Below are 24,730 nucleotides of genomic sequence, written 5' to 3' on the forward strand. Positions count from 1 at the left end.
AACATAAGCCAGAATATCACCAGTGAATCGACACTGACAGAATCTATACTGGCGATAGTTAATCACACGGGAGGTTTCTAGGTAGTTTAAGAGAGAAAGAGTAGAAGTAATTGCAATGGGATGATAATTGGATGGAAGGGATTTGTCACCCTTTTTAGGAACTGGCTGGATATGAGCAAATTTCCAAGCAGAAGGAAAACACCTCTGGAATAAGAAAGTGAAAAAAGGCGGCAAAGTACAGGTTTCGAGAACAAATGGAGAAATACCATTAGGACCTGGAGCTTTCTTAGCATCAAGGTTCATCAAAATCCTTCTGACATCCTTTTGACAGAAGACCACAGGAAGCATTTAAATGGAGAATGCTATGAATGGTGGGAGGTGTTTTACCAAGATTGTTAATACATGTGTTGGAAGAAAATTGGGATGCTAGCAGGTCAGCTTTATCCGTGGCTGAAGTGACAATAGAACCATCTGGTTCTATTTGACAGATGGTGGGAGCACAGATGGGCAAAAGTTGCAGCCAATAGCTTTGGCAAGAGACCAGAATGCACGGCTACCATTAGGGCAAGAAGCTAGTTTTCTACCCTTAGCCTGTTCAAAATCTAGTTTAAACTGATTAATAATTGCTTTACAATTGCTGCAACCTTTGGTGTAGGCAGAAAATGAAACTGAAGAGTTGGAAACAAGCCAATTAAAATACAGTAAACCCCCACTATTCGCGGTTTCGCGTATTCGCGATCGCCGATTTAATATAAAATGAAACCTAAAAAAATGTGAATTTTAAAACGCCGTGAATATTTTCCGCCATAAAAAACATGGGCTTGGCTAAAATTATCTTTCCTGGTCAAAACAGCGCTCAGTGGGTGGGTGAGAGGGGTGAAAAAATCGGGAGCGTGGATGTTTCTCGCTAATCCTTGTTCAGTATGTATTAGTCATGGAAGGTTTCATCGTTTGATTTTAATTTATATGTTTATAAATTGAATAAATTTATCAATTTATAAATTGATATGCTTACAAAAATGATAACTCTACCGTTTTGCAGTGTAAAACAGACTTTTTCGAGTGCGTTAACGGAAGAAAGTGACTTTATTGTGGTCAAGTTCTTTCTAACCCCTACAAAAATATGGCTACGAATAAAAAGAGAAATGTGAAAATATCAAAGAAGCTGATGACACTAGCGAATAAAATTGAGTTATTAGACGAAATTTCTAATGGTGAAAGTGTCTCCTCAGTGGCAAAACATTATAAAATCAATGAGTCAACAGTACGATCAATCAAGAAATCGGAAGAAAAAATCTGCCGTAGTGTCCGTGAAACCGCGCTAATTGCTTCAAAAATTTGCTCTGTAACTCGTGATGTTAAATTAAAAAAAATGGAAAAGCTTTAAATCTGTGGATAAAAGACCGAATTCAAAATAAAATTCTGTTAAGTTCACTCATCATTCGTGAAAAGGCAAAACTTCTTTATCAACACTTTAGCGAAACTGGTGATAGCACTGGCGGGATGTTTTTTTTTTTGCTAGCAAAGGCGCTGATTTGAAAGATTTGTTTGAAATTTCTAATAAATATTACATTTAATATTAAATTGTTTCTTATTTTCATTTCGATGCATGTACTGTCATGTACAGTCATATTATGAAGGTACATATAATATATACATAGACAAAATTTTAGACTAGTTTTTCTTATATATTTCATACTTTGGAACGGAACCCCTTTATTACTATGGGAGCCATAACTCAGTATTCGCGTTTTCGGTATTCGCGACATTTCTCAGGAACGTAACCCCCGCGAATAGCGAGGGTTTACTGTATACAACATTCTTCTCTTGAACAGCCTTAGAATATTTACTGGAAAACCAAGGTTTAGATAAAGGAAAAGATTTTAAAGTGGAGTGTGGAATAAGAGATTCTACTCCTACAAGAATAATTTAACTGACACGATCTGAGCAAATGTTGACATCAGAAGGTTTGAAACAGTAATCTGGAAAAGAAGAAAATAAATCGCGCAGGTCATCCCATTTTACATACTTGTAATGCCAAACAGCACGAGGTTGGAAACAGCCACGAGATAAAGGCTCTATTGGAGAAGAGACAATCACTAATTTTTGTTCTGAGGTGCCTAAACGACCACTGACTTCGACCATGTACTTAGAAGGGCTGTTTGTGAGGAAAAGATCAAACATGTTGACTAGGTTAGGATTGTCCGGTATTCTGGTAGGTAAATGAACAATCTGTGCGAAGTCATTAGTAATTGCAAAAGCCTCAGCATGTCGACCAGCTGGGTCTGTGTGACTAGAAAACAGAAGCCAGCTAACAACAAGTGTTAGCACTAAGGTAACACTTGTTAACACTGAGTGCTCAATTTCCTCTTAATATCTGCTACAATTTTTTTGAAGGAATCCCATATATCTGGTTGTTCCCTGTAGAGTCACCTTCCAATGATGGCACTAAGAGCAGCTGCTTTTGATTCAAGGTTTTTGTTTCATTACAAAAGGTCACAACAATTGGATATAGCTGGAATCACTTTGATTACTGTTATCTGTTGCAACTGAAAGTGCCCACTTTTCAGAGTCATCACTACCTCTTCTTTCCCTGTATGTGCATTTCAGTAACAATGCCTGTTCCCTCCCCCCCTTCGACAATCATATTTTTTGCTATAAGGAAACATATTTCTGAACAATGCACCTGCAAGATCAGCACAACTCAGATTGTTTTATGAAAAAAAATAAGAAAAAAGCAAACAAGACATCATTACCATTTTTGCATTTCTTACTATGCACTACACGTTCTCATTGTGCTTATTTGTTTGCAAATGTCTGAATTACATCATATTTCTCACCACTTGAAACTGAAAAATTACATGTACATAAGGCAAACACGTTGCCATTTTTCAGATTTTACATCATATTTCTTTGGCATCTTACTGAAAGACAACTTTAATTAGTCACACACTGCACAAATACTATGAAATAATGTAGAACAATGCTATTATCACATATTTTGCAGCTACCACAGCACATTCAGTGATGAAAAGAAAAATAAAAAAATCCAATTTTAACCTAGTTTCATTTATTTTTATTTTTTTGGGAAAAGAAAAGGTTGGAGAAACTGTTATTGACTATATTACGACAAAGGGAAGTTGAATGCTCAAATTGAATTAAAAAAAAAAAAAAAAAAAAAACAGATTCTCTGCTGTAAATCTGGAGTGTTTGACAGCTATGACTTATACTGTGGATTTTAGTGTTTTGCACCAACCTTGCGTAGAAATAAAAACAAAGGAAACTGGACTTTTAATAACTGTGTTTATAATAAATTATAATAACCTGTATTTACAATTAATTTAACTTTACGATAAACTATACATATAAAATATTAAAATCTGCTACATTATGAACAATAAAATGCATTAAAATATACTAAGTTAAAATATCGCTTTTAAGCAGCACCAGATCTCCCCGGATAGCATCGTCCGGGGAGATCTGGTGCTGCTTCTCCCAAAAATGCTCGGCCACGGCGGACTTGCCATACTCCGCATTTCTTATTGCCTTAGTGTGTTCCCCCAGACGATCTTTGAGACGGCGTTTTGTTTCCCCTACATAACATTCCCCACAATCCGGGCATCTAATGCTATACACGACCCCGCTTGTGTTCTCTTTTTGAATGGGGTCCTTAACCCGAGACACGATTGTGTGCAGCCTCCGCCCCGGAAGCTGCACACAATGTGTCTGGTACTTTCTTAATATTCTAGCTATATGATCAGTCACCTATCATCACCGATCGGGCGCATAAGTTCTGGGACCGTAAGTGGCTCGAGAGTTTGCGGATCTGTTCTACAATCAACATTAATAGAGATAGAGGTACGCGGATTCATCCCCTCTTTGAGGCCACTATCCTCAGAAGGGATGAACGGTTCCGTATGACTCCCGCTCGAGCCACTTCCGGTTCCACAACGCAAGAGAACGGAACACGTGAGAATGAAACACGTGAGAATGAAACACGTGATGAGTACCATAAACCTGCTGATATTTAAAGATGTACTGCAGAATAAGAAAATACCGCTGAAGAAGAAGGCTGGAGCCTTTGAAAGCTATGGTTTTTTATCGCTTTTAACTTAGTATATTTTAATGCATTTTATTGTTCATAATGTAGCAGATTTTAATACTTTATATGTATAGTTTATCGTAAAGTTAAATTAATTGTAAATACAGGTTATTATAATTTATTATAAACACAGTTATTAAAAGTCCAGTTTCCTTTGTTTTTATTTCTACGCAAGGTTGGTGCAAAACACTAAAATCCACAGTATGAATATACCCAACCTCAGAGGCCTATTTGAAGAGCTATGACTTATATTTATCCTCTTCCTACACTGATATCAGTATAACAAATATATTTATTATGTTTTGTGCTAGGTTCCCTGACAAGCACAATGGAACCTTGTTGATATGGGCAACATCCTATAGCTGATATGGTCCCAAAAATCCTTCATTCTACAATGTTTTAGCCCTGCAGTGGTGCACCCCTAATTGTTAAACTGTGGTGGCATTTTCCCTGACAGGGACAACCTTTTTAATTTCTGGAAAAACTTTTAGGTTTTTTGTTTTCAGCTTGGGGTATACTGATATTTCAACTTTTCTTAATGGATTGCAATATATTTATTGTATGTATTTTTTTATTTTTCAGAAAAAATTAAATATTTAAAAAATACTTTTTTATTTTTATTTTAAAAAAAATTATTACTCTGCAGAAACAAAGAAAAACCCCATTACTGTCATAAAACAAAAATAAAGCAATTTGCCTCTTCCATTTTCCAGTTTAAAAACCATTAAACACAAAATTTAAAGTGCTCACATGTGCATATATTTCTGCTTATTACATACTGTTATACACTCTTATTTTCAAAATTTATCTCAAATTTAGTGCACTTCAAAGCACACAAAACTGAATATTATGCATGTTGTTAGCTCTATCCGAAACAAATATTGCTGTCTGTGTTTTCATGTTTATTATTCACAAAAGTGATAATCAATCTTTCAAAAATAATTTATACCTATTATAATCATTGATAACCAAAAACTCTGTAGCATCAGTAGCAGTTAACTCTCCATTCTAGCAACACTACAAGTTGAAAAGTAGAACAAACACATTGTTACTGGCTCTGCTCGGGCTACTCACATAACTGGAAAAACAATAACAAAATTCCACGTTGTATTATAGAACCTTGCTTGATGGCCGCCTTCGCACCGTTTACCTTTTGCCTTACCCTTCATCAGAGTACATGTGTTTATAATAATAAAAAACTTAGTTTCCACATCCATTGTTATAAAATATTTTTATTTGAAACCAATTACACAAAATTTTATACAATTCTTATCGGCAATAGACTGTATAAGGGAAACAGAACTAAGATTACTAATACTTCTAAATTTGTGTGATTCAAAAATTTAGATACAAGTCAATAAATATATTTGTATGTTTGTGTAATACAATTTTACATTAATTCCTAACCTTTGCAGGACCTAATCTGTCAAAAACTGTGTTTTTAACTATTGTACTCCGTCCTGCAATTCTTGCAGCAGCCTTTGCTTTAGCTACAATATTACTAGCTGTTAGCCTTAGTAAGGAAGTCCCTGCTCCCTTTTTATAAGTGGTAGAACTTGTGGCAGGAGCTGTAATAATTTTGTGGCCAAGCCTTGTTTTTACACTTTCTCTCAATGGCTTTCCTGATTCTGGAAACAAATTAAAGCACAATGTAAGAGTGCATGTTTGAATGAAATTATACATGATCTGATCAACTTAAGATTAATCAAATTATAAAATTTTTTTTTTTTTTTTTACCAAGTGTGAATTTCTTGCTAACCGTAACATTAACAACCACACTCCCATTTTCAATCCATACTAAAGGATAACTAAGTTAAACTGAGAGGATGAGAGAGAGAGAGAGAGAGAGAGAGAGAGAGGAATTAGAGCAGTAAGTAGATGTACTTCTCAATAATGGTAGTTTTGTTGCAATAAAGGGGTAGCTTCTTGCTTGCTTGCTGCCTGCACCTATGGACAAAAACTCTGCACTTGATGTGGTAGAGAACATGTGGGAAGCATGTCCACTACTGTATCAGCAGTTATCTATTCATTAACAGTTGTGACAAACTGGTAAGGAAGTCATCAGCAGATGTTATAATATTTTTCTTAGGGCCCTAAAAATGCCACTGGTCATCGATGGTACAGTCAAAAAACATGCTACATTTGTTTTTTTATAACATATTTCTTTGTGTTGTTGACTACCTAAAAAACTTTAAAGAATATGCTGATAGTATAGCCAACGACAGGTATGATCTTGGGAGTCTACCAGATCCTCGTGCTAACAATAATGATTAAAATTTTAAAACTAATCTAATGGGGACTTTTTTTGGAAACCAATATCATTACAGTGTTCTGCAATATGTATTTTCTTGATAAAAAATTTTCCAAGCAGAAAGTTTAGCATAACTTAATGATGTTAACATATTGTTACAAAAGCATTATTTTTTTTAATGAAAAATAACCATTACTGTTATAGTAGTAGTAGTGGCATGTGATGCAAGAAAGCAAGTGTATGAGCTTATGCAGCATCAGCCAAAAAAAAAAAAAAAAAAAAAAAAATCACACCATTCCCTCCAAATGCCTGTCCAGTTCCTCCTTAAATTTATTCAACCTACCAACTTCCACAACGACAGATGGAAGTTTGTTCCAGCAATTAACCACCTGCTGGCTAAAGGCAAATTTCCGCACATCTATTCTACATCTGTCCTTTCTTCATTTGAATTTATACTCCCTTAGGTTTGTAATCTGAACAACTGGAAGGATCCCATCAGAATTCAGCGTGCTCAACCCATTCAAGGCCTTATACACCTCAATCAGATCACCGTGCAGGTGCTTAGTCTCCAGCCACTGCAATTTGCAGAACTTAAGCCTGTCTTGGTAAGAGGATCCCTTCATTCCCCTCACCAATCTTGTTGCCCTTCTCTGTACACGCTCAAGCAAATTTACACCCTTCCTAAAATGAGGCCTCCAGACCTGTACGCAGTACTCAAGGCGTGGCCTGACCATTGCCTTATAGAGAGGGACAATCACCTCCTTTTCCCTGCTAGCAAAATTCTAATATATCATTGACAAAACCCCATGACCTGCCCTGGCAGCCTGTCTGCACAATTACTCCCATGTCTTTTTCATTTTCACCACCTTAAGTGTAGTACCACACAGTTGGTACGTTTCTCTACTTCTACCCATATGCAGTACTTTGCATTTGTCAAGGTTAAACTTCAGTTGCCACTTCTTAGCCCATCTGCCCAAATTATCTAGATCCTGTTGCAGTAGCACACTGCCATTACTGTCATTAACAACCCTGCATCATCTGCAAACTTCGACATTTGTATCATCTGCAAACTTCGACATTAAGCCTGATATACCTTCATCAATATCATTGATAAATACACAAAACAACAGTGGACCCAACACCGAACTCTGTGTGGACTCCATTAATAACATTAGTCCACGAAGAGCAGCACCCATTGATTACTACCCTCTGTTTTCTCCCACTTAACCATCCTTTTATCCATTGTAGCAACTTACCCTTAATACCATTCTGCTCCAATTTGTACAATAGGCTTCCATGCGCAAGTGTCAAAAGCTTTCCTGAAATCCAAATATATGATATCAAAATTATTTTTTGCATCCAGTTCCTTTGTAACCACATCATAATATCCTATCAAATTTGTCAGACAAGACTTTCCCTTAACAAACCCATGCTGTGTGTGAATTATTGCTGCAGTCTTGTCTAGATGATCCTGCAATGCATCTTTAACCAGTGACTCCATTATTTTATCCAGAACAGAAGTTAAACTAACTGGTCTGTAATTACTCGTCACCCTTAGAAGCCCCCCCCTTTGTGAATTGGGGATACATTTGCACATCTCCAATCTATGGGAACCTGCCCTGAGTCCAAGAATGCTGTCATAATTATGGCTAAGGGTTTGCTTAGTTGCTTTGCCGCCTCCTTTAATATAACTGGATAGATCCCATCCACCCCAGGTGCTTTTCTTATATTTAACTTCAACAATTTCTCCTCCACTTTGCTCTCAGTTATCAGTTATTACAAAATTATTAGTTACTCTGCTACAATTTGATAACCTTCTGCCATTTTCAAACCTTAATAATTCCTCATGTGTGAATGTAGATGCAAAATACTCATTCAGTTTGTTTGCTATCTGAGCAGGATCATCAACAGTTGAACCATCGATGTCAAGTGGACCAATCAGATTCATCCCCTTCCTTTTAGAGTTTATATAAGTAAAGAAATCCTTGCTGTTTTTCTTAGCATCTTTTGCCAAGGATTTCTCGTAATCTGCCTTTGCCTGCCTAACCTCCTTTGTGACCTGATTACAGACTAGCTTATATCTGCCATAGGCTTCTGTGTCGCCTGATAATTTATATGCATCAAATGCATTTTTCTTCTCTGTTACGAGTCTCATTAGTTCATTAGATAACCATTTTGGCCTAAACCTTGAACAATATTTCTTCATAGGTATGAAACTTTAATTTCCACTTAGAATTTACTGTTGGTAACATCGTCAGTTGATCCCACTGTACAGTTGTTGTTGTTATTTGGTTTTTGGGAGCATTAGCAACTAAGGCCATATTGCTCCGGGGATGTGCGGTGGTCATTCCCTGACCTTTCCGCATCCTCCGTATTTGGTGGTGACGGGCTCGAACCCCAGTCTAATCAAGAAGCGTGTGCTATGCACTGTTGCTCCTTCCCACCTGGCTACGGAGGCCCCCCCCCACCGTACAGAATTTAAAAACTTTCTGAGACCACTATACTCACCTTTATGGAAGCAAAAACCCTTTCCTTTACCCCTGATGGTAATTAAATCTTTAAGTTAATCCCACATCAGCACACTGTGATCACTGCCACCTAGTGGTTCCTTTATCTGCAAATTCTTAATACAAGAATGATCACTGGTGATAACCAGATCAAGAGTATTACTCTCTCTGGTTGCCTCTCGAACATGCTGCTGCAGAAAACAATCATCCAATAAATTGACAAAAGTCTGACTAGTGTGTGATGTGTGAGTGACCAACCCACAAGTTCCAGTCAATATCTGGGAAGTTAAAATCCCCCATTATAAGACATTCTGATTTACTAGCCCACTCTATTTCTCTGTACAACTGTTCATTGTACTCATTCAAGTTATTAGGCGTATAACACACTCCTACTTTTATGTTTGCTTTCGCAGTGCTTAAAATATTATGAATATAATGTTTTAGTATTACTGCTGTGTAGGGACTATGTATCTTTAATTTGCATTATTGTGTATGGGTATGGAAGTTCTCACTGTGAATCTGTATTCACTAGTAGTACAGATTCACTTAGTGCTCCATTTTAAACAGGATTATTAAGGATGCTAAGCACAAGACTGCTATATTACTGCAAGGAACACCCACATAAAGGGGACCAAGAAGTTGGTTAATCAAAATGAAGCAATAATAAAATCAAGGCCCAAGCTTACCTGGACTTAAAATTCCAGCAGTAGTTATTATTGCCTGATTCTTCTTTTGTGAAGTAGCTTCCGCAAGAGATTTTCTGAGGATAATTGTAGTGGGTTGAATAGACTTTGTAGTAGTTGATACAGCAGGGGAAGAAGCTTTAGGTCCTATTCTCCTTATTATGCTCACTTTTTTTAATGATGGGGATGATTTCTGGTTTGACATTATAACTGAAAAAAAATACATAATTAAGTGAGGTTAGTATCAACTTATTATTATTATTACTACTATTACTATTATTATTAGCCATATGGTGCAAGGAAGCCTGAGGCTTATGCTGCACTATTCAAAAAAATTTGAGTTACCCTGTGAGAGAGAGACACAAAAGTAGAAGGGAATCACCAAGGAAGAGAAGAATGATGATATCAAGCTCAGGACCCTGGGTGTGCCAAGCCCCTACTCACAAGATAAGAGCCCCATTCAGATATGTGCTCAATGGCCAATGAAATAGGATCATTCACTAATAATGTAATGGACCTTCTTAAGCACAGATAATGGCTTGAATATGGCATGATACTGATGCCAGCAGTGATATGACCTGCTAAGCTTCCTGCAGAGCATCTCACAACTGCATGCCCCAAATGTAATGCAAGCTATTTCTACACATGTGGAGTGGTGCATCACCATGGTACAAAAGGAAGTTTCCAATGCCATATCAATAACTTCAGCAACTGTCAATGATGAGAGGTTGTCTTGGAGGGGAAGAAAGGAACTGATTTACACATTTTGTTATACCACAACCAGTGGAAGGTATGCCACATTATCTCACAGGCCTGGATAACACAATATCATATTTTGATACAAGTCTCTACTGTTATGGAGCCTAATTTCACAATGTCATGCCACACTTCCCCTTTGTCCACAAGAAATTTTGAAATTTTTCTTCCGCATTAGCAACAGTGGCTTTTACTTTGTCCACAACAGCTCACTACATGTTATTTCTCTCTCTCTCTCTCTCTCTCTCGCACATGCTCATGATATCAACAATCATGCAGTATGACTGATGACTTTTGAGGTTATGATGAACATCATGGCGAGATCCAATCTTCCTTACATTTCGAGGGCACAGCTCTAAAACGGTGTTCGCAGGCCGGCTGCTAGTTAGTACACCAGACCGAACCTATTGGTAACTCTTTAGGAGGCTTCCGGATCAGCTAGTATATAATCTTGCTACCTCTACTCTGCCAGATAGTGACTGGAGGGAGTCCGAGTAGTGTGTATGCAGAGGGCGTTGTCGAGGCCACGTTATGTCAAGGATCTGGGAATATTCTTACCACATGTACGCCATATTCAAAAATTTCATTACTTCTTACAGCATGTCCCCCCCAACCGTTTCTTACTATTGAATACACCACGAATTGTTAAACTAATAGAGTAAGCTTATCTGCAAAAAGATCTAAACCTCCCAAACACTTCCTAGTTCATTTCACAAATATACGTGGTCTCAATTGTAATCTCAACGATGTCCATTTCCACTTGCAGTCTGCCAAACCCCATGTACTTTTTCTGACAGAATCTCAGTTATCAGTAGATTCAACTACTGCTCATCTCAGTTGCCCAAATTATTCGCTGTATGATTCCTTTCGCCTCAAAGGTGGTACTTGTGCATATGTCTGTTCTGATTCCCTGTCAGAGACTTGGTAATTTGGAATCTCCTCTGGCTTAAAATCTCTCTACCTCATTGTGTCAAATTTATCTGTTGTCTCTACTGTTCTCCCAACCCCACTAATCACTTGGAGCTCTTTGACTTCCTCTCTTTGCAACTTGACTTTCTCCAGTCCAACTTTCCTAACAGTGAGGCAATTTTCCTTGGGGATTTTAATGTTCACAACTAAAGCTGGCTTCCATTTTCTAATTACACCAACCCAGCTGGTCGACATACTGAGGCTTTTGCAATTACTAATGACCTTGCACAGATTGTTCATTTACCTACAAGAATACCGGACAATCCTAACCATACAGCCAATATGCTTGATCTTTTTCTCACAAACAACCCTTCTAAGTACACAGTTGAAGCGAGTGGTCCTTTAGGCACCTCAGATCGCAACTTGGTGACTGTCTCTTCTCCAATGGAGCCTTTATCTCATGGCTATTCCCAACCTTGTGTTGTTTGGCATTAAAAGAATGCAAAATGGGATGACCTGCGAGATTTTTTTCCTTCTTTTCCTTGGTCGGATTACTGTTTCAAAACTTCTGATGTCAACGTTTGCTCAGATCGTGCCAGTGAAATTATTCTTGTAGGAATGGAATCCTTTATTCCACACTCCACTTTAAAATCTTGTCCTTTATCTAAACCCTGGTTTTCCAATAAATGTGCTAAGGCTGTTAAAGAGAAGAATGTTGCATATCGTAGTTGGCCTGTTTCCAATTCTTCAGTTTTATTTTCTGCCTACACCAAAGCTCGCAACAATTGTAAAGCAGTTATTAATCAGTCCAAACTAGAGTTTGAACAGGCTAATAGTAGAAAACTTGCTTCTTGCCCTAATGGTATCCAAGCATTCTGGTCTCTTGCCAAAGCTATTGGCCGCAACTGTTGCCCATCTGTGCTCCCACCATCTGTCAAAACCAAATGGTTCTATTGTCACTTCAGCCAAGGATAAAGCTGACCTGCTAGCATCCCATTTTTCTTCCAACTCGTGTATTAATGATCTTGGTAAAATACCTCCCACCATTCCCAACACGCTCCATTCGATGCCTCCTGTGGTCTTCCGTCAAAAGAATGTCAGAAGGATATTGACGAATCTTGATGCTAAAAAACTCCAGGTCCTGATGGTATTTCTCCACTTGTTCTCAAAATCTGTGCTCCTGAACTTACTTCTGTTCTTTGCCACCTTTTATCACTTTCTTATTCCAAAGGTGTTTTCCTTCTGCTTGGAAATTTGCTCATATCCGGCCAGTTCCTAAAAAGGGTGACAAATCCCTCCCATCCAATTATCGTCCCATTCCAATTACTTCTACTCTTTCTAAAGTAATGGAGAAACCAATTAACCGCCAACTCTTATACTACCTAGAAACCTTCCATCTGATCAATGATCACCAGTCTGGATTCTGTCAGTGTCGACCCACTGGTGATATTCTGGCTATGTTACCCATTTATGGACAAATTCAATGGAAAAGTTTGGTGAAACACAAGCAGTTGCTCTTGACATCTCAAAGGCTTTCGATCGTGATTGGCATAAAGGTCTTCTAAACAAGCTTCCATCTTATGGTTTTTTTGTAATTGGTTAATCAGTTTTCTCTGTGATTGCTCACTGGGGATGATGGTAGATGGCTCTCTGTCTTTTAACTTCTCCACTAATGCTGGTGTCCCCCAATGTTCAGTACTTTCCCCTACCCTTTTCCTCTTGTATATTAATGACCCTCTTCCATTGACTGGAAATCCTATCCATAGTTTTGCCGATGATATTACATTGCATTCCAGTTTGAGAAACCTCGCCCTGCGCAATCAGCTTCAAATTCTTGAATATCTGCTACCAGTTCCTTAAATGCCGATCTCCAGGTAATTCTCCAGTGGGGCAAAGACAACTTAGTTGATTTCAATCCTTCTAAAACTCATATCTTATATATATTAAAAAGGATTCTTCTGCTCCTATACTTACCTTTGGTGACACTCCGATTTATAGGCAAAATGATATATCTCTTTTGGGATTACTCTGACTTCTAATCTCTCTTGTCACAAGCACATTACAAATATTGCTTCCTCTGCATCTAAAAAACTTGGTTTTCTCTTTCTTTCGGCGTTACTTTTCTTCCAAACAACTGTTCATCTGTACAAATCTCAAATCAGCCTTATGATGGAATATTGTTCCCACATCTGGGCGGTGCTCCCAAAACCTCTCTCAGCTTCTAAATTCCATTCAGAAGAGTGCAATTAGGCTAATTAATGACTCATCTCTAACAGAGTCCCTCCACTCGCTGTCTCATCGACGTACTGTGTCTGCTGCATGCCTTTTCTACACATACTTCCATGGGCACTGTTCTTCTGAATTGGCTTCTATAATTTCCACTCTCTCTTTCAAAACAGTCCGAACACGTGCCGCCACCAAACAACATCCATTTACTGTCCAAGTTCAAACTCACAGAACCAACTTTTCATCTTCCTCATTTATTCATTCAACTGCTGTTTTCTGGAACAGCCTTCCTTCATATGCATTTCCTGACAATTACAGTCTACAGAGGTTCAAGTCTAATGTCAACAAATATCTTCTTTCGTCTTCTCAATCTCCAACCCAAGCACGGTATTAAGTAGTATAGGTTCTAATACCTCTCGTGTTTGGGGTTTTCATAAAAGAAAAAAAAAAAAAAAAAAAAGAGCTTTTTCAATTTTATTACAATTATCGAACATATCAGCATATAATGAATACTATATGTTGATGATACTGACAACTGACTCAGCTAATCTTTTATTAGGCTAGAATGGTTCATTCTCCACTAATATGGCCACTGAGCAAATTATATAGCTGTATAACATATTTCTACAAGCATACATTACCAGAAACTTAAAATAATAATGAATAAATAACATTAATTCATTTTGAATCAATAAGACTACCAACGACATCCCAATTTATGAATACCACGCATTCCTGAAAAATAGTTTGTAAATTGGGAGCAATTTTCCATAGATATAACGGAAGGATACAAGCCAAAAAAATAATATTTCTGACATCTTTTTTTACACTTTAGTTAGTATCAGAATGGCAAAATTACACAAAGAAGCCAATGGTTGATGCATTCTTTATTTAATGTATATGTTGCATTTTATTTTATATATTTTCTATACACAGAATTATGTCATAATAAAATCAAAATGCAGTACAGAAGACCACCAAAATTCAACAATCCATTACCTGGCTATGTTTAAGAATTACTTTACTATAAGGATTGACATTGTAATATTGTCTTAGTAATATTATATTACTAAGGTTATATTACCTATTTAAAAAAAATGAAACACTAAACCACGTTACAAATACCGTGGACCTCTGCTTTTACGATATTAATTTATTCCAGAGACACCATCATATCGTGAAAATATAATGTCAACCCCAATAACACATTGTTTTTTGGTAATTCGTTCCAAGACCTCAGAAGTTGAAATTTTTGCTATATAATTAAGCTGTTTATCTATTTTCTTTTACACAATATTGTACGTATACAAATTCAAAACAGTAAATTTATGTAAAATAAGCACAGCACAAAAAATCACTTCAATTAAAGGATGCAAAAACAAAACATACGGCCAATATGTTTACAAATGCTGCTATTGGCTGAAAGGATCACTTGATCCAGTCAGAAACAATCGTAAGCCCATTGTAAAGTGAAATAAGTAGGTGCCAGTTAACATGATCACTGGTTAGTAGAATCAGCTGCTTTATAGAATTAAATTTCAAATAAAAATCGGTCAACTACTGAGTGCCGGACCTCAGGATGAATGGTCCGTAGACAAGAATGGTCATTAGTGTAGTATCTCAAATAGAGCTTTATGGTGACTGAAAAAAAGTTTCTAGTACCCCGGCTTGGCCTAAAACTAACGAAAACGTCTATTTGAGTCTTTCCGGTTTTGTGAATGACAAGGGTGGGAGAAACGATTAAAGTCTTAGGGGAGAAGCGACTGGCAGGTGTGGGCCGTGAAAGACTCCACGCAGATGCCTCCCCACTACCGCCGCCTCACCATTGGCCCTCTGAGTACCTCCTTGCCAGGACAACTCCAGCTTCAAAAATTGTTAAAAAATACTTCTCGTTGCAAAATTTATAAATGACCTTTATAGAATTATTAACCAACTATTTAGCAACTTTTTTGTCACCAAAAGGAGAGTTACTTAGTACAAAGAAGCACACTATTGAAGTGCAATAAAAAATTGGTTTTTTGATTTTAACACAAAAAGTAAATGTAGATTTCAATTGGAATAGTTTTCCCTTGATAAGCATCGAATAATGCATAGCTAATGCGATTTTTAGCTCCATTAGTTACGGAAATAGAGGGGTGGGGGGAGACAGAGAAAATTACATTTTTCTGTCTCATGCTACCATTTTTAATTTTAAAAATATTTTAAACCTACTCGTTGAGCTCTTTCTAACGGTGTATAATAAGCTATAGGTTGTCGACAACAAACATTTTTTCATCCACCCCCACATTTTATCCCCCATTTCTCAGACAAATTTTTGTCAACAGTGATCAATATCCCATTATGTTGGCCCACATGATGTACAAACCCATGCAAAATTTCAAGTTAATAGGTTGAGTGGTTCCAGAGATACAATGCTGTGACAGACAGACGGACAGACAACCGAGTCAGATTATAAAGGTCCTTTGTTAGACTATGGACTCTAAAAACCAATCCAAATCATTAAAATGCACTATACTTTCATCGTTACCATGTTCAGTTATAAGAATCAATTTTGAATGCCTTTGTGATATTTTTCTGAAGCACATTTGCTGCCATAAAACAATTTCCAGTTTACTGGGCTTTTCTGTTAGTGCAATCTATTATAAACAGGTCGTAGACTCAATCTTCTTGCATTTGCGATAATACCGATAGCTGGAGTTCTGTGGGTTTTAAGTTATTATAGTGAAATGTTTTCCCCATTCCATGAAATCTTCAATCATATAAAAAACAAATTTTCAGAATCTTCTCTACATTCCTATTTTTTAAGTTTCGTAAACTTGTCACTTTGTATCTCACTTGCACATATCGTGTTAGTTGCAATTTGTGCATGCTGTGTTCGTTATTGATTGCTTATCTTTTTTACTGTTTTAAATTTTACAACCCCCCCCCCCCAAAGTCAGTGAATGGAAATATCAATTAGTTAGTACGTATATATTACAGCATTAATTAAGTTAGTACATAATAAATTTTAAATTTATTTTTATTTTGTTAACCTGTCAAAAATTTCTTCCGATTTTCACATATCATTTAATTTTGTTAATTGATAAGGTAATAAAGTGTAAATTTGTGCTTTATATCTTTACTTTTATAGCCTAGGACAGCATTCCCTCTAATTTTTTTTTCAGCTGCACGGATCTGCCACTGCTGCTCTGAGCAGAAAATTTTTACATGACCTGACATCTGTGTGCCACTTTAAAAGTTTTTTGTAATATACATTATAAGAATATTTACAATGAAAATTAAAAAAAAACTTCATATTTTGTATTTTATTTATTAATTGAATGGTACAATAAAAATCAGCACAACAAAGAAAATTATTTCATGTTTTGAGAACTTTTTCTTGTCTGTTCTTTTTAGAAATCCATTGACTATAAACACTATCTAGATTAATTTCTTACCCAGATGAAAGCTGCCTTCATCATCAGATCATCCAAATGTTCAACTTCCAGTCTGGTTCTAGGTTTACATTTGATGGAATTCATGCCACTGAATATCACGTTCGCATTCAGCACTAGAAGCTTGAAATGTTCCACAGATGTCAACAAGAATTGACAGTTCTTCAAATTCTTTGTTTCTAAGCTGTTTCAACATATCAATGAACGACTTAATTGAACCACTCTTAACCTTTTGGCAATGCTTTCATTTATTGTAATGGTAACTGAGTATTTTTTTATTATTCTCATCTCCAAATTCAAAATTGGTTGCATTTGCCATAGCAATTGGGTCAAAAGCTTGCCATTCTCTTAACTCATCATCAGAAAATCTATTGTCCAAGTGATTACACACACGTTTAATGAATAGAATAATAGGCATAGTATCGACGTCAGAACTTACAGATGAAAGCAAATCTTTTACTTTGTCACTCCGATAAACAGTATGGCCAAGATACAGTGACCTTATCTTGTTAATTTTTGTTTTTGCATACTACAGTACTTCAATTGTATTCAAACAACTTTTCTGAAGGATTTAGAGATGCCAGATCTTCTAAAACATCGTTAAGAACAGTTAACGCTACTCAATATTGTGGATTGGTCAAAATCTTCAGGCAGTAGTTACTGGTTGGATCGTTACATTCATTAACTTGCTCTTTACAATACTGGATTAAAACTTTGTAATTTCTCATTAAAGCAGTTACGACAATATGTCTTGACAGCCATCTCACTTCGTTTTAGTGGTCAAAATGACAAAACATCACATTCTGTGACATTGACTAATTCTTCTAGCTTTCCTTTTTTGATAGATGACCTACTGAACATTGTATATACTGTTTGTAACAGTGTTTCTATATCCCACATGATTGACACGTTTTTCCATGCATCATCAAATCCCAGGTCTTCTCTGCGGACAATGCAATGTTGTTCAGACAGACGCTTTATTTCTCGTTGAAGAATTGCTGCCACACCATTATTTTTTCCAAGCATAATATGTGCTCGGTCTGATGTAAACATCAGCATCTTTTGATATAAAATGTTCTTACTGCTTCAACAATAGTTATACTGTCACATGCAATTAGTTTCAAAATACCTGCAAACACAGTCCTATAGGAAGTTTCATTTTCTGGTCAAAACTTAAAATACAAAATTAAAATTTTCTGTACAGAAATGTATGTACTTTCATCAGAAATTAATGTATGGAAGGCAGATTTCTGCAGTTCTCCCATTATTTGTTTCTGTAGTATAAAGCTGATACACTCAACAAATTCAAACACATAGTTCTTTCTGTGCCACCTCCCTGGCATACAGTCACTCCTCGTATAGCACGATAGTTGTGTTCCTAGAAACCCTTGTGCAATGCAAAATCGTGCAAAATAAACAAAAGGCCCTATAGGAAAAATAGGGTTAGGTGCGACCACCCAAGATTGGACACACATTTGTAACCAAAACATCAAACACAACAAACAATCGTAATAAAACACTTACACGGTTGAAAAATGTAAAATTAATAATTTAATCATTTAAATTTAGATTCTTACCTTAAAAATAAATGAAGACAGCTTGAGGGAAAGGGTTGAAGCAGCAGAGTTATGGGGAAAGGCAGGTTGTCATCATTATCGGAACTGGGAGGTGGAGGAGATGACAATGAGGACTTGGGACAAAATGTGGTCACGCCAGAACTACAGGGCTGTGGCTCATTTTCTGTCTCTTTCTTGGGCGTTTTCATAAAAAAGACATTAGTTTCTGTTGTTTCGCAATCTTCCTTCTTTTACAAAGCAGCTGGTTATATGGCTCCACAGCAGATCGAATTGTATGAAGTGCTCTTCTACTTCTTTCTGCATTATAATTATTATCTTCTAGCCATTGCATACTTTTCTCAAATGAATTTAAAACTGAAGATAACTCAGAAGTAGAAAGCTGTTTTATGGTGGCGTTCAGGCATTCGACTTCGTCATCTTCCACCTGCCCTCCAGCAACAAGTTGTTACAGTTTTCAGTTGAAAGTTCTTCATGAGACTGAAGCAACTCTTCTAAATCTTCTTCCTCCAATTCCTCAAACCTAACCTGCTTTGAAAAGGCAACATCCTTTTAATTTAGGAAGCTCATTTACAGGATCAAGCCTTTAAAATCATGAATAAAATCTGGTAAAAGAGGCTGCCAAACACCATGTAAGCATTCTTTTGTCACTTCGTTCCAAGCCTCCATAATTATGTAAATTGCATTCTTTATGTTGAATCACTTCCAGAAGTCTTTAACTGTTGGTGCATTTTCACCCTCTGTTTCTGCTATCGGTATCTTAAATGTGCATCTTGTGTAATAGTGCTTAAAAGCAGCAATTACCCCTTGGTCAAGTGGCTGGATAATTAAAATAATTAAAATCTTAAAATCCAAATGTTTCTTTTGCAGTAGCTTCGAAACGCATTTCCCTGTCATCCGCCCTCTTCTGCTGTTCCTAAAGTAAACACTCAGGGTAGTCCTTCCGATCCATTTTAATGCTCGTGGATTGGCTGCATGATAAACAACAACAGGCTTCAGTTTCAAGTCGCCACTTGCATTTGTTACTAACATAACAGTCGATCTATCCCTAGCAGCCTTGAAGCCTGGAGTTCGTGCTTTCTCTCTTGAGATATGTTTGTGATGGCATTTTTTTCCAATACAGTCGGGTTTCATCAAAGTTGAAAATTTGGTCCAGTGTATAGCCCTCTTCCTCAATTAGTTTTTTCAGTATCGGCGGAAATGCCTTTGCTGCTGCTTCATCTGCACTTGCAGCTTCACCTGATAATTTCACATTATGGAAAGTGTGATGTTTTCTGAAATTATTGAACTAGCTGCTACTGGCAGTAAAGGGAGGCACTTCTTGAGGGTTTTCAGCTTTATTTCTGAGGTCTTCAAATATTGCCAATGCCATTGCTTTTATCATAAGCAAACTTGTTCCTGATCTCTTCTTTGTTTGATTTTCTATCCAAATAGATAAAAGACGTTCCATCTCTTCCAATTCTTTGTGTCTTGATCTAATTGATTTTGTTACACTTTGTGTTGTTCCTGCTATTAAAGCTGATTTTATTTTTTCTGCATTCTTTCTAATTGTTCTTAGTGTTCCCTCATTTAGGCCTGTAGCACGCACATATCGCATGTTCTTTCATTCTGCTCAAAGCATTTCGTAATTTCATATTTTTCTTCTATCGATATTGCTTTTCTTTTTTCTCTCAGAAGTATTTTCACAACGCTTCCTTTTCACACTTTTTTCAAGTATTTTACTCATTTTTTGAGAATAGAATAGAGCACAAGTATAAAAAGAACAAAAATGAGGAGGCAAGCTTGATACACATAAACGCACAGCAAACAAGTAGCAACAAGTGAATAAACGATGCAGCACCTGTGTAGAAACTGAATAAACAATACAGTAAAGGCGGAAAAACACTATTCTCACATATTACATGCTTACGTTTTACTAAAACACATTTCTGGAGGTCATTACCATAAAACAATTTGCAGTTTCCGGTTTATTGGGAGTTCCTGCTAATGGAGTCTTGTTATAAACGGGTAGTAAAAGTTGATCTAATTACATTTGCGATAACTGGAATTCTGTGGGTTTTTATGTTATTATGTGAAATGTGTTTCCCCTTCCACAAAATCATAAAAACAAATTTTCAGAATCTTCTCTTCATTCCTACTGTGTTGTGTTCAGTTGGGGTTATTCCACCACATTCAACTACCATTTCTTGTAAACACGAAGGCAAATCTTGCATAAGCAAATTACGTTCATATTATATGTGACACCGTTCCCCTATTTATAAATCGTGTATGATCGAATTTGTGTAGTGTAAACACATATTATACAAGGACTGACTGTATTTATATATTTGGACACATTTGCGTGAATTTCTTGCACGTAATGCATTGAAGCATTAATTTTAATTGCTAAGATAATGTTATCAATCAGCACCTTGACCATATTAGAATCAGACTTCTTTTGCACATCTTGTTCCACTTTTGCTTCATGTTCTTTCGGAATTTCAGTTAACATTCGCAAAATTCCACCTTTCTTCTGGTTGCGTAATTTGGTAACTGCATCTACATGAATTCTCTTGTAGAAATGCCGTTTTAAGTAATCTAACTTGCATTCTTCCCATATTTTTCTGCTACCGAACTTACCCCCAGCTTTCGCTTCTACACAAATTGTGAATACGTCACCAGTATCTCGATATTTAAAAATATTGCCAATTGTTATTTTTTGTTTTTGATGCGAATATGGTAGTTCAGTTTCTATGAGCTGCAAAAGCCATTCCTTCTTAAATCTTGCACAAGTTTTATTCTTCAAAATATTTAACTCTCCTTCAGCCTTTCTTTTCGACATCGTAAAGATACTAAAAATAATAATTATTGTTATAATTATTATTTGGCAATACTAAACAAGTTAATTATTAAGTAAAGAAACTTATAATTTTAGCAAAACAACTACTGTTATACAAATAATTTTATAGAAACTAATTTTTACCTTGTTCTAACAATTTTTAATAAAAATTACAATTTTCGACACAGGGTGTACCTTCCACAGCTTCTGTGTTATTATCATCCAGTTTTGTATGCATTCCTTGTGACTGTTGATGGTGCTTCCAGCAGCATTTCAGTTACTGTGCGACCGCGCACCTGCTCAGCTTAGAGAGAACATTGCCTGTGAATAATATTCCTCTGATTTTCGCTTATTAGAATCACTATTTAATAGAATTAAAATTCAATTCGCAAACATGATCAAAATGACTGGCACTTACTACATATCATATAGTGAATGGTATTTTATTATGGAGAGTCCATCGTAAAGTGATTTGATCGTATAGTGAATCAATTGTAAAGCAGAGGTCCACTATCCAGCATATTTCCTATTGCCTTTTTAAGGCTAAATTTCGTATGGCAATTCTGCTGCTATGTATCAAGCCAACCAAAAATAAAATGAAATAAAATAAGGAAGACAAAACAGTCATTTTTGTAAATTAATAAAAGTAGAAAAAATTGAAATTTCTGTTTTTACTTTTATTCAGTTACAAAAAGTGATGCTCTTTTTGGTGGGTTTGGGTGCATGTCTCCTCGGGGACAGGTGTTGTACATTTGCACTGCTGGAGGCAAGTGTCGCTTTGTCTTGTCTCCCTTTTACTTCAGATTATACCATTTTATTTTTAAATTGGCTTGGTATACAAAAGAGCAGAGCTGCACCTTACCAAGTTTAGCCTTAAAAGGACAGTAAGAATTTATGTGGGTTAGTGTTTCCATTTCCCTCCCATAAGTCTTATGTTTAGGAAAATAACAAATGCAGCAAACCACCTGAGAATTGGTAAATTTTATTCTCAGATTGGTTATTTTCAAAAACAGTCCATCAGAGCTATAATGAAGGGTAGAGCTTTCATCTCAGAGCCTTAAGCTCTGAGATGAAATGCTCCAATTATATCAAAAAGTTTGTTAGTTCATGGGATTGTCCATTTGATAATTAGTGAAAAAGATTAGCAACTGATTGTTAATAAACAATGGAATGCTCAGTTTATGAGTTTCATGATTTGTACAAAACATTACACTGAGGTAATGTTTTGTTAAACATTACCTCAGTTAGTAAGTGTGTTAAACACACTTACTATTTAGAATGTTTTTAGAACTTTTAGATTGTCACTTGTAAACAAAATAAACATTGCAAATTCATTTTTCATAAACATTGCTTTATGGACTTTCAATCTGAAAGGCCACAAAGGACTGTGGAAGAGGATTTCTAAAAGGTTATATTTTCAAAGATGCTCAACATTGGGACTTTGGTGAAGCAGCATTTATTTACTAATATATACATTACTGTGTACAAGTTGCAGCACAGAAATGCAATTTTTTTTTAATAATACGATCATCCAAAATCTAGAAAATTTCAATAACCAATAAGGTTCATTTCTTGAGGTTACCAGATTTGTGGATTTGACTGCATATTATGTATTACGTTGTGCTATGATATATACAGCGGTTGGTTGGTTTTTGGGTTTTATTGGCGCATTAGCAATTAAGGCTAGAATGCACCAAAAGATATATATACAGCAATATAACTGTTAATAGCATTAGCATTAGTAGAGGCATATGATGCAAGAAAGCAAGCTTATGCAGCATCAGCTGTATATTACAAAAAAGACTCCCATTTCACCCCTCCGTTCCTTTGAAATACCTGTCCAGCTGAGCCTTAAATTTATTTAGGCTATCAACTTTCACAAGGGATGGAAGTCTGTTCAACCAACCAACTACCCGCTGGCTAAAGGCACATTTCCGCACATCTATCCTACATCTGTCTTTCCTCAATTTGAATTTATGCCCTCTCAGGTGATTATTCTGAGCAAGAGGAAGAATCCCATCAGCATTGAGTATGCTCAAACCATTCAAGGCTTTATACACCTCTATCAGATCACCTCGCCGGTGCCTAGTCTCCAGACACTGTAATTTGCAAAACTTAGGCCTTTCCTCGTAAGAGCAACCCTTTGTTCCATTCACTAATCTTGTTGCCCTTCTCTGAACTCGTTCCAGCAGCTCTGCATTCTTCTTGAAATAAGGCCTCCAAACCTGTATACAGTACTCAAGGTGTGGCCTGACCATTGCCTTATACAAGGGAATAATCACCTCCTCATCCCTGCTAGAAAAATTCCTGATTATTCTGAGCAAGAGGAAGAATCCCATCAGCATTGAGCATGCTCAAACCATTCAAGGCTTTATACACCTCTATCAGATCACCTCGCCGGTGCCTAGTCTCCAGACACTGTAATTTGCAAAACTTAGGCCTTTCCTCGTAAGAGCAACCCTTTGTTCCATTCACTAATCTTGTTGCCCTTCTCTGTACTTGTTCCAGCAGCTCTACATCCTTCTTAAAATGAGGCCTCCAGACCTGTATACAATACTCAAGGTGTGGCCTGACCATTGCCTTATACAAGGGAATAATCATCTCCTCATCCCTGCTAGAAAAATTCCTGTATATCATTGACAAGACACCATGAGCTACCCTTGCAGCCCGTCTGCACCGCTCAGAAAACTTAATATCTGCCTGCACAATTACCTACACTGTCAGTGTAGTACCACAGAGTTGATATGTTACTCTGGGGTTATTGTTTCCCATATGTAGTACTTTACATTTGTCAATGTTAAACTTCATTTGCCACCTCTCAGCCCATCTGCTCTACCTTTCCAGATCCTGTAGCAGCAGCATACTGTCAGTAGTCCTTAACAACCCTGCCAACCTTTGTATCGTCTGCAAACTTGGACATTAAGCTTGATATACCATCATCAATATCATTTATAAATACAGAAAACAACAATGTACCCAACACTGAACTCTCAGGGACTCCACTAATAATATTAGTCCACGATGAGCAGTGTCCATTGTTTACCACTCATCTTCTCCCCATCAACCATCCCTTTATCCATAGCAGCAATTTACCTCCAATGTCACACTGCTCCAATTTGTACAGCAGCCTTGCATGTGCAACAGTATCAAAAGCCTTTCTAAGATCCAAATATATAATATCAAAGTTATTCCCTGCATCCAGTTCTTTTGTGACTGCATCATAGTATCCAATCAAATTGGTCAGGCAAGACTTTCCCTTAACAAAACCATGCTGTGTCTGAGCTATAACTGAAGTCTTGTCTAGATGATCCTGCAGTGCTTCTTTAACCAGTGCCTCCATTACTTTTCGTGGAACAGAGGTTAAACTCACAGGTCTATAATTACTTGTGTCAGCCTTTGATCCTCCTTTGTGTATTGGCGTCACATTTGCACATCTCCAGTCTATGGGTACCTCTCCTGAGTCCAAAGAA

General features: G+C 36.7%; 1 protein-coding gene across 3 annotated transcripts in view; it reads right to left on the bottom strand.

The window, feature by feature from the left end:
- Nucleotides 1–5,444: 5,444 nt before the first annotated feature.
- LOC150076915 (uncharacterized protein C19orf47 homolog) overlaps nucleotides 5,445–24,730 on the bottom strand; it is a 114,922-nt gene continuing 95,636 nt past the window's right edge. For all 3 annotated transcript variants that reach the window (XM_090385975.1, XM_090385974.1, XM_090385973.1), the window contains 2 exons: nucleotides 9,547–9,753; nucleotides 5,445–5,730 (listed from right to left, as the gene is read on the bottom strand). In XM_090385975.1, coding sequence (XP_090242101.1) covers nucleotides 5,498–5,730; nucleotides 9,547–9,753 — 440 coding nt within the window. In that variant the 3' untranslated portion in view covers nucleotides 5,445–5,497. The remainder of the gene's footprint in view (nucleotides 5,731–9,546; nucleotides 9,754–24,730) is intronic.

Source organism: Mastigoproctus giganteus, chromosome 12 (assembly GCF_048544385.1).
Source record: "Mastigoproctus giganteus isolate SK-2022 chromosome 12, ASM4854438v1, whole genome shotgun sequence".
In the NCBI taxonomy this organism is placed as follows: domain Eukaryota; kingdom Metazoa; phylum Arthropoda; class Arachnida; order Uropygi; family Thelyphonidae; genus Mastigoproctus; species Mastigoproctus giganteus.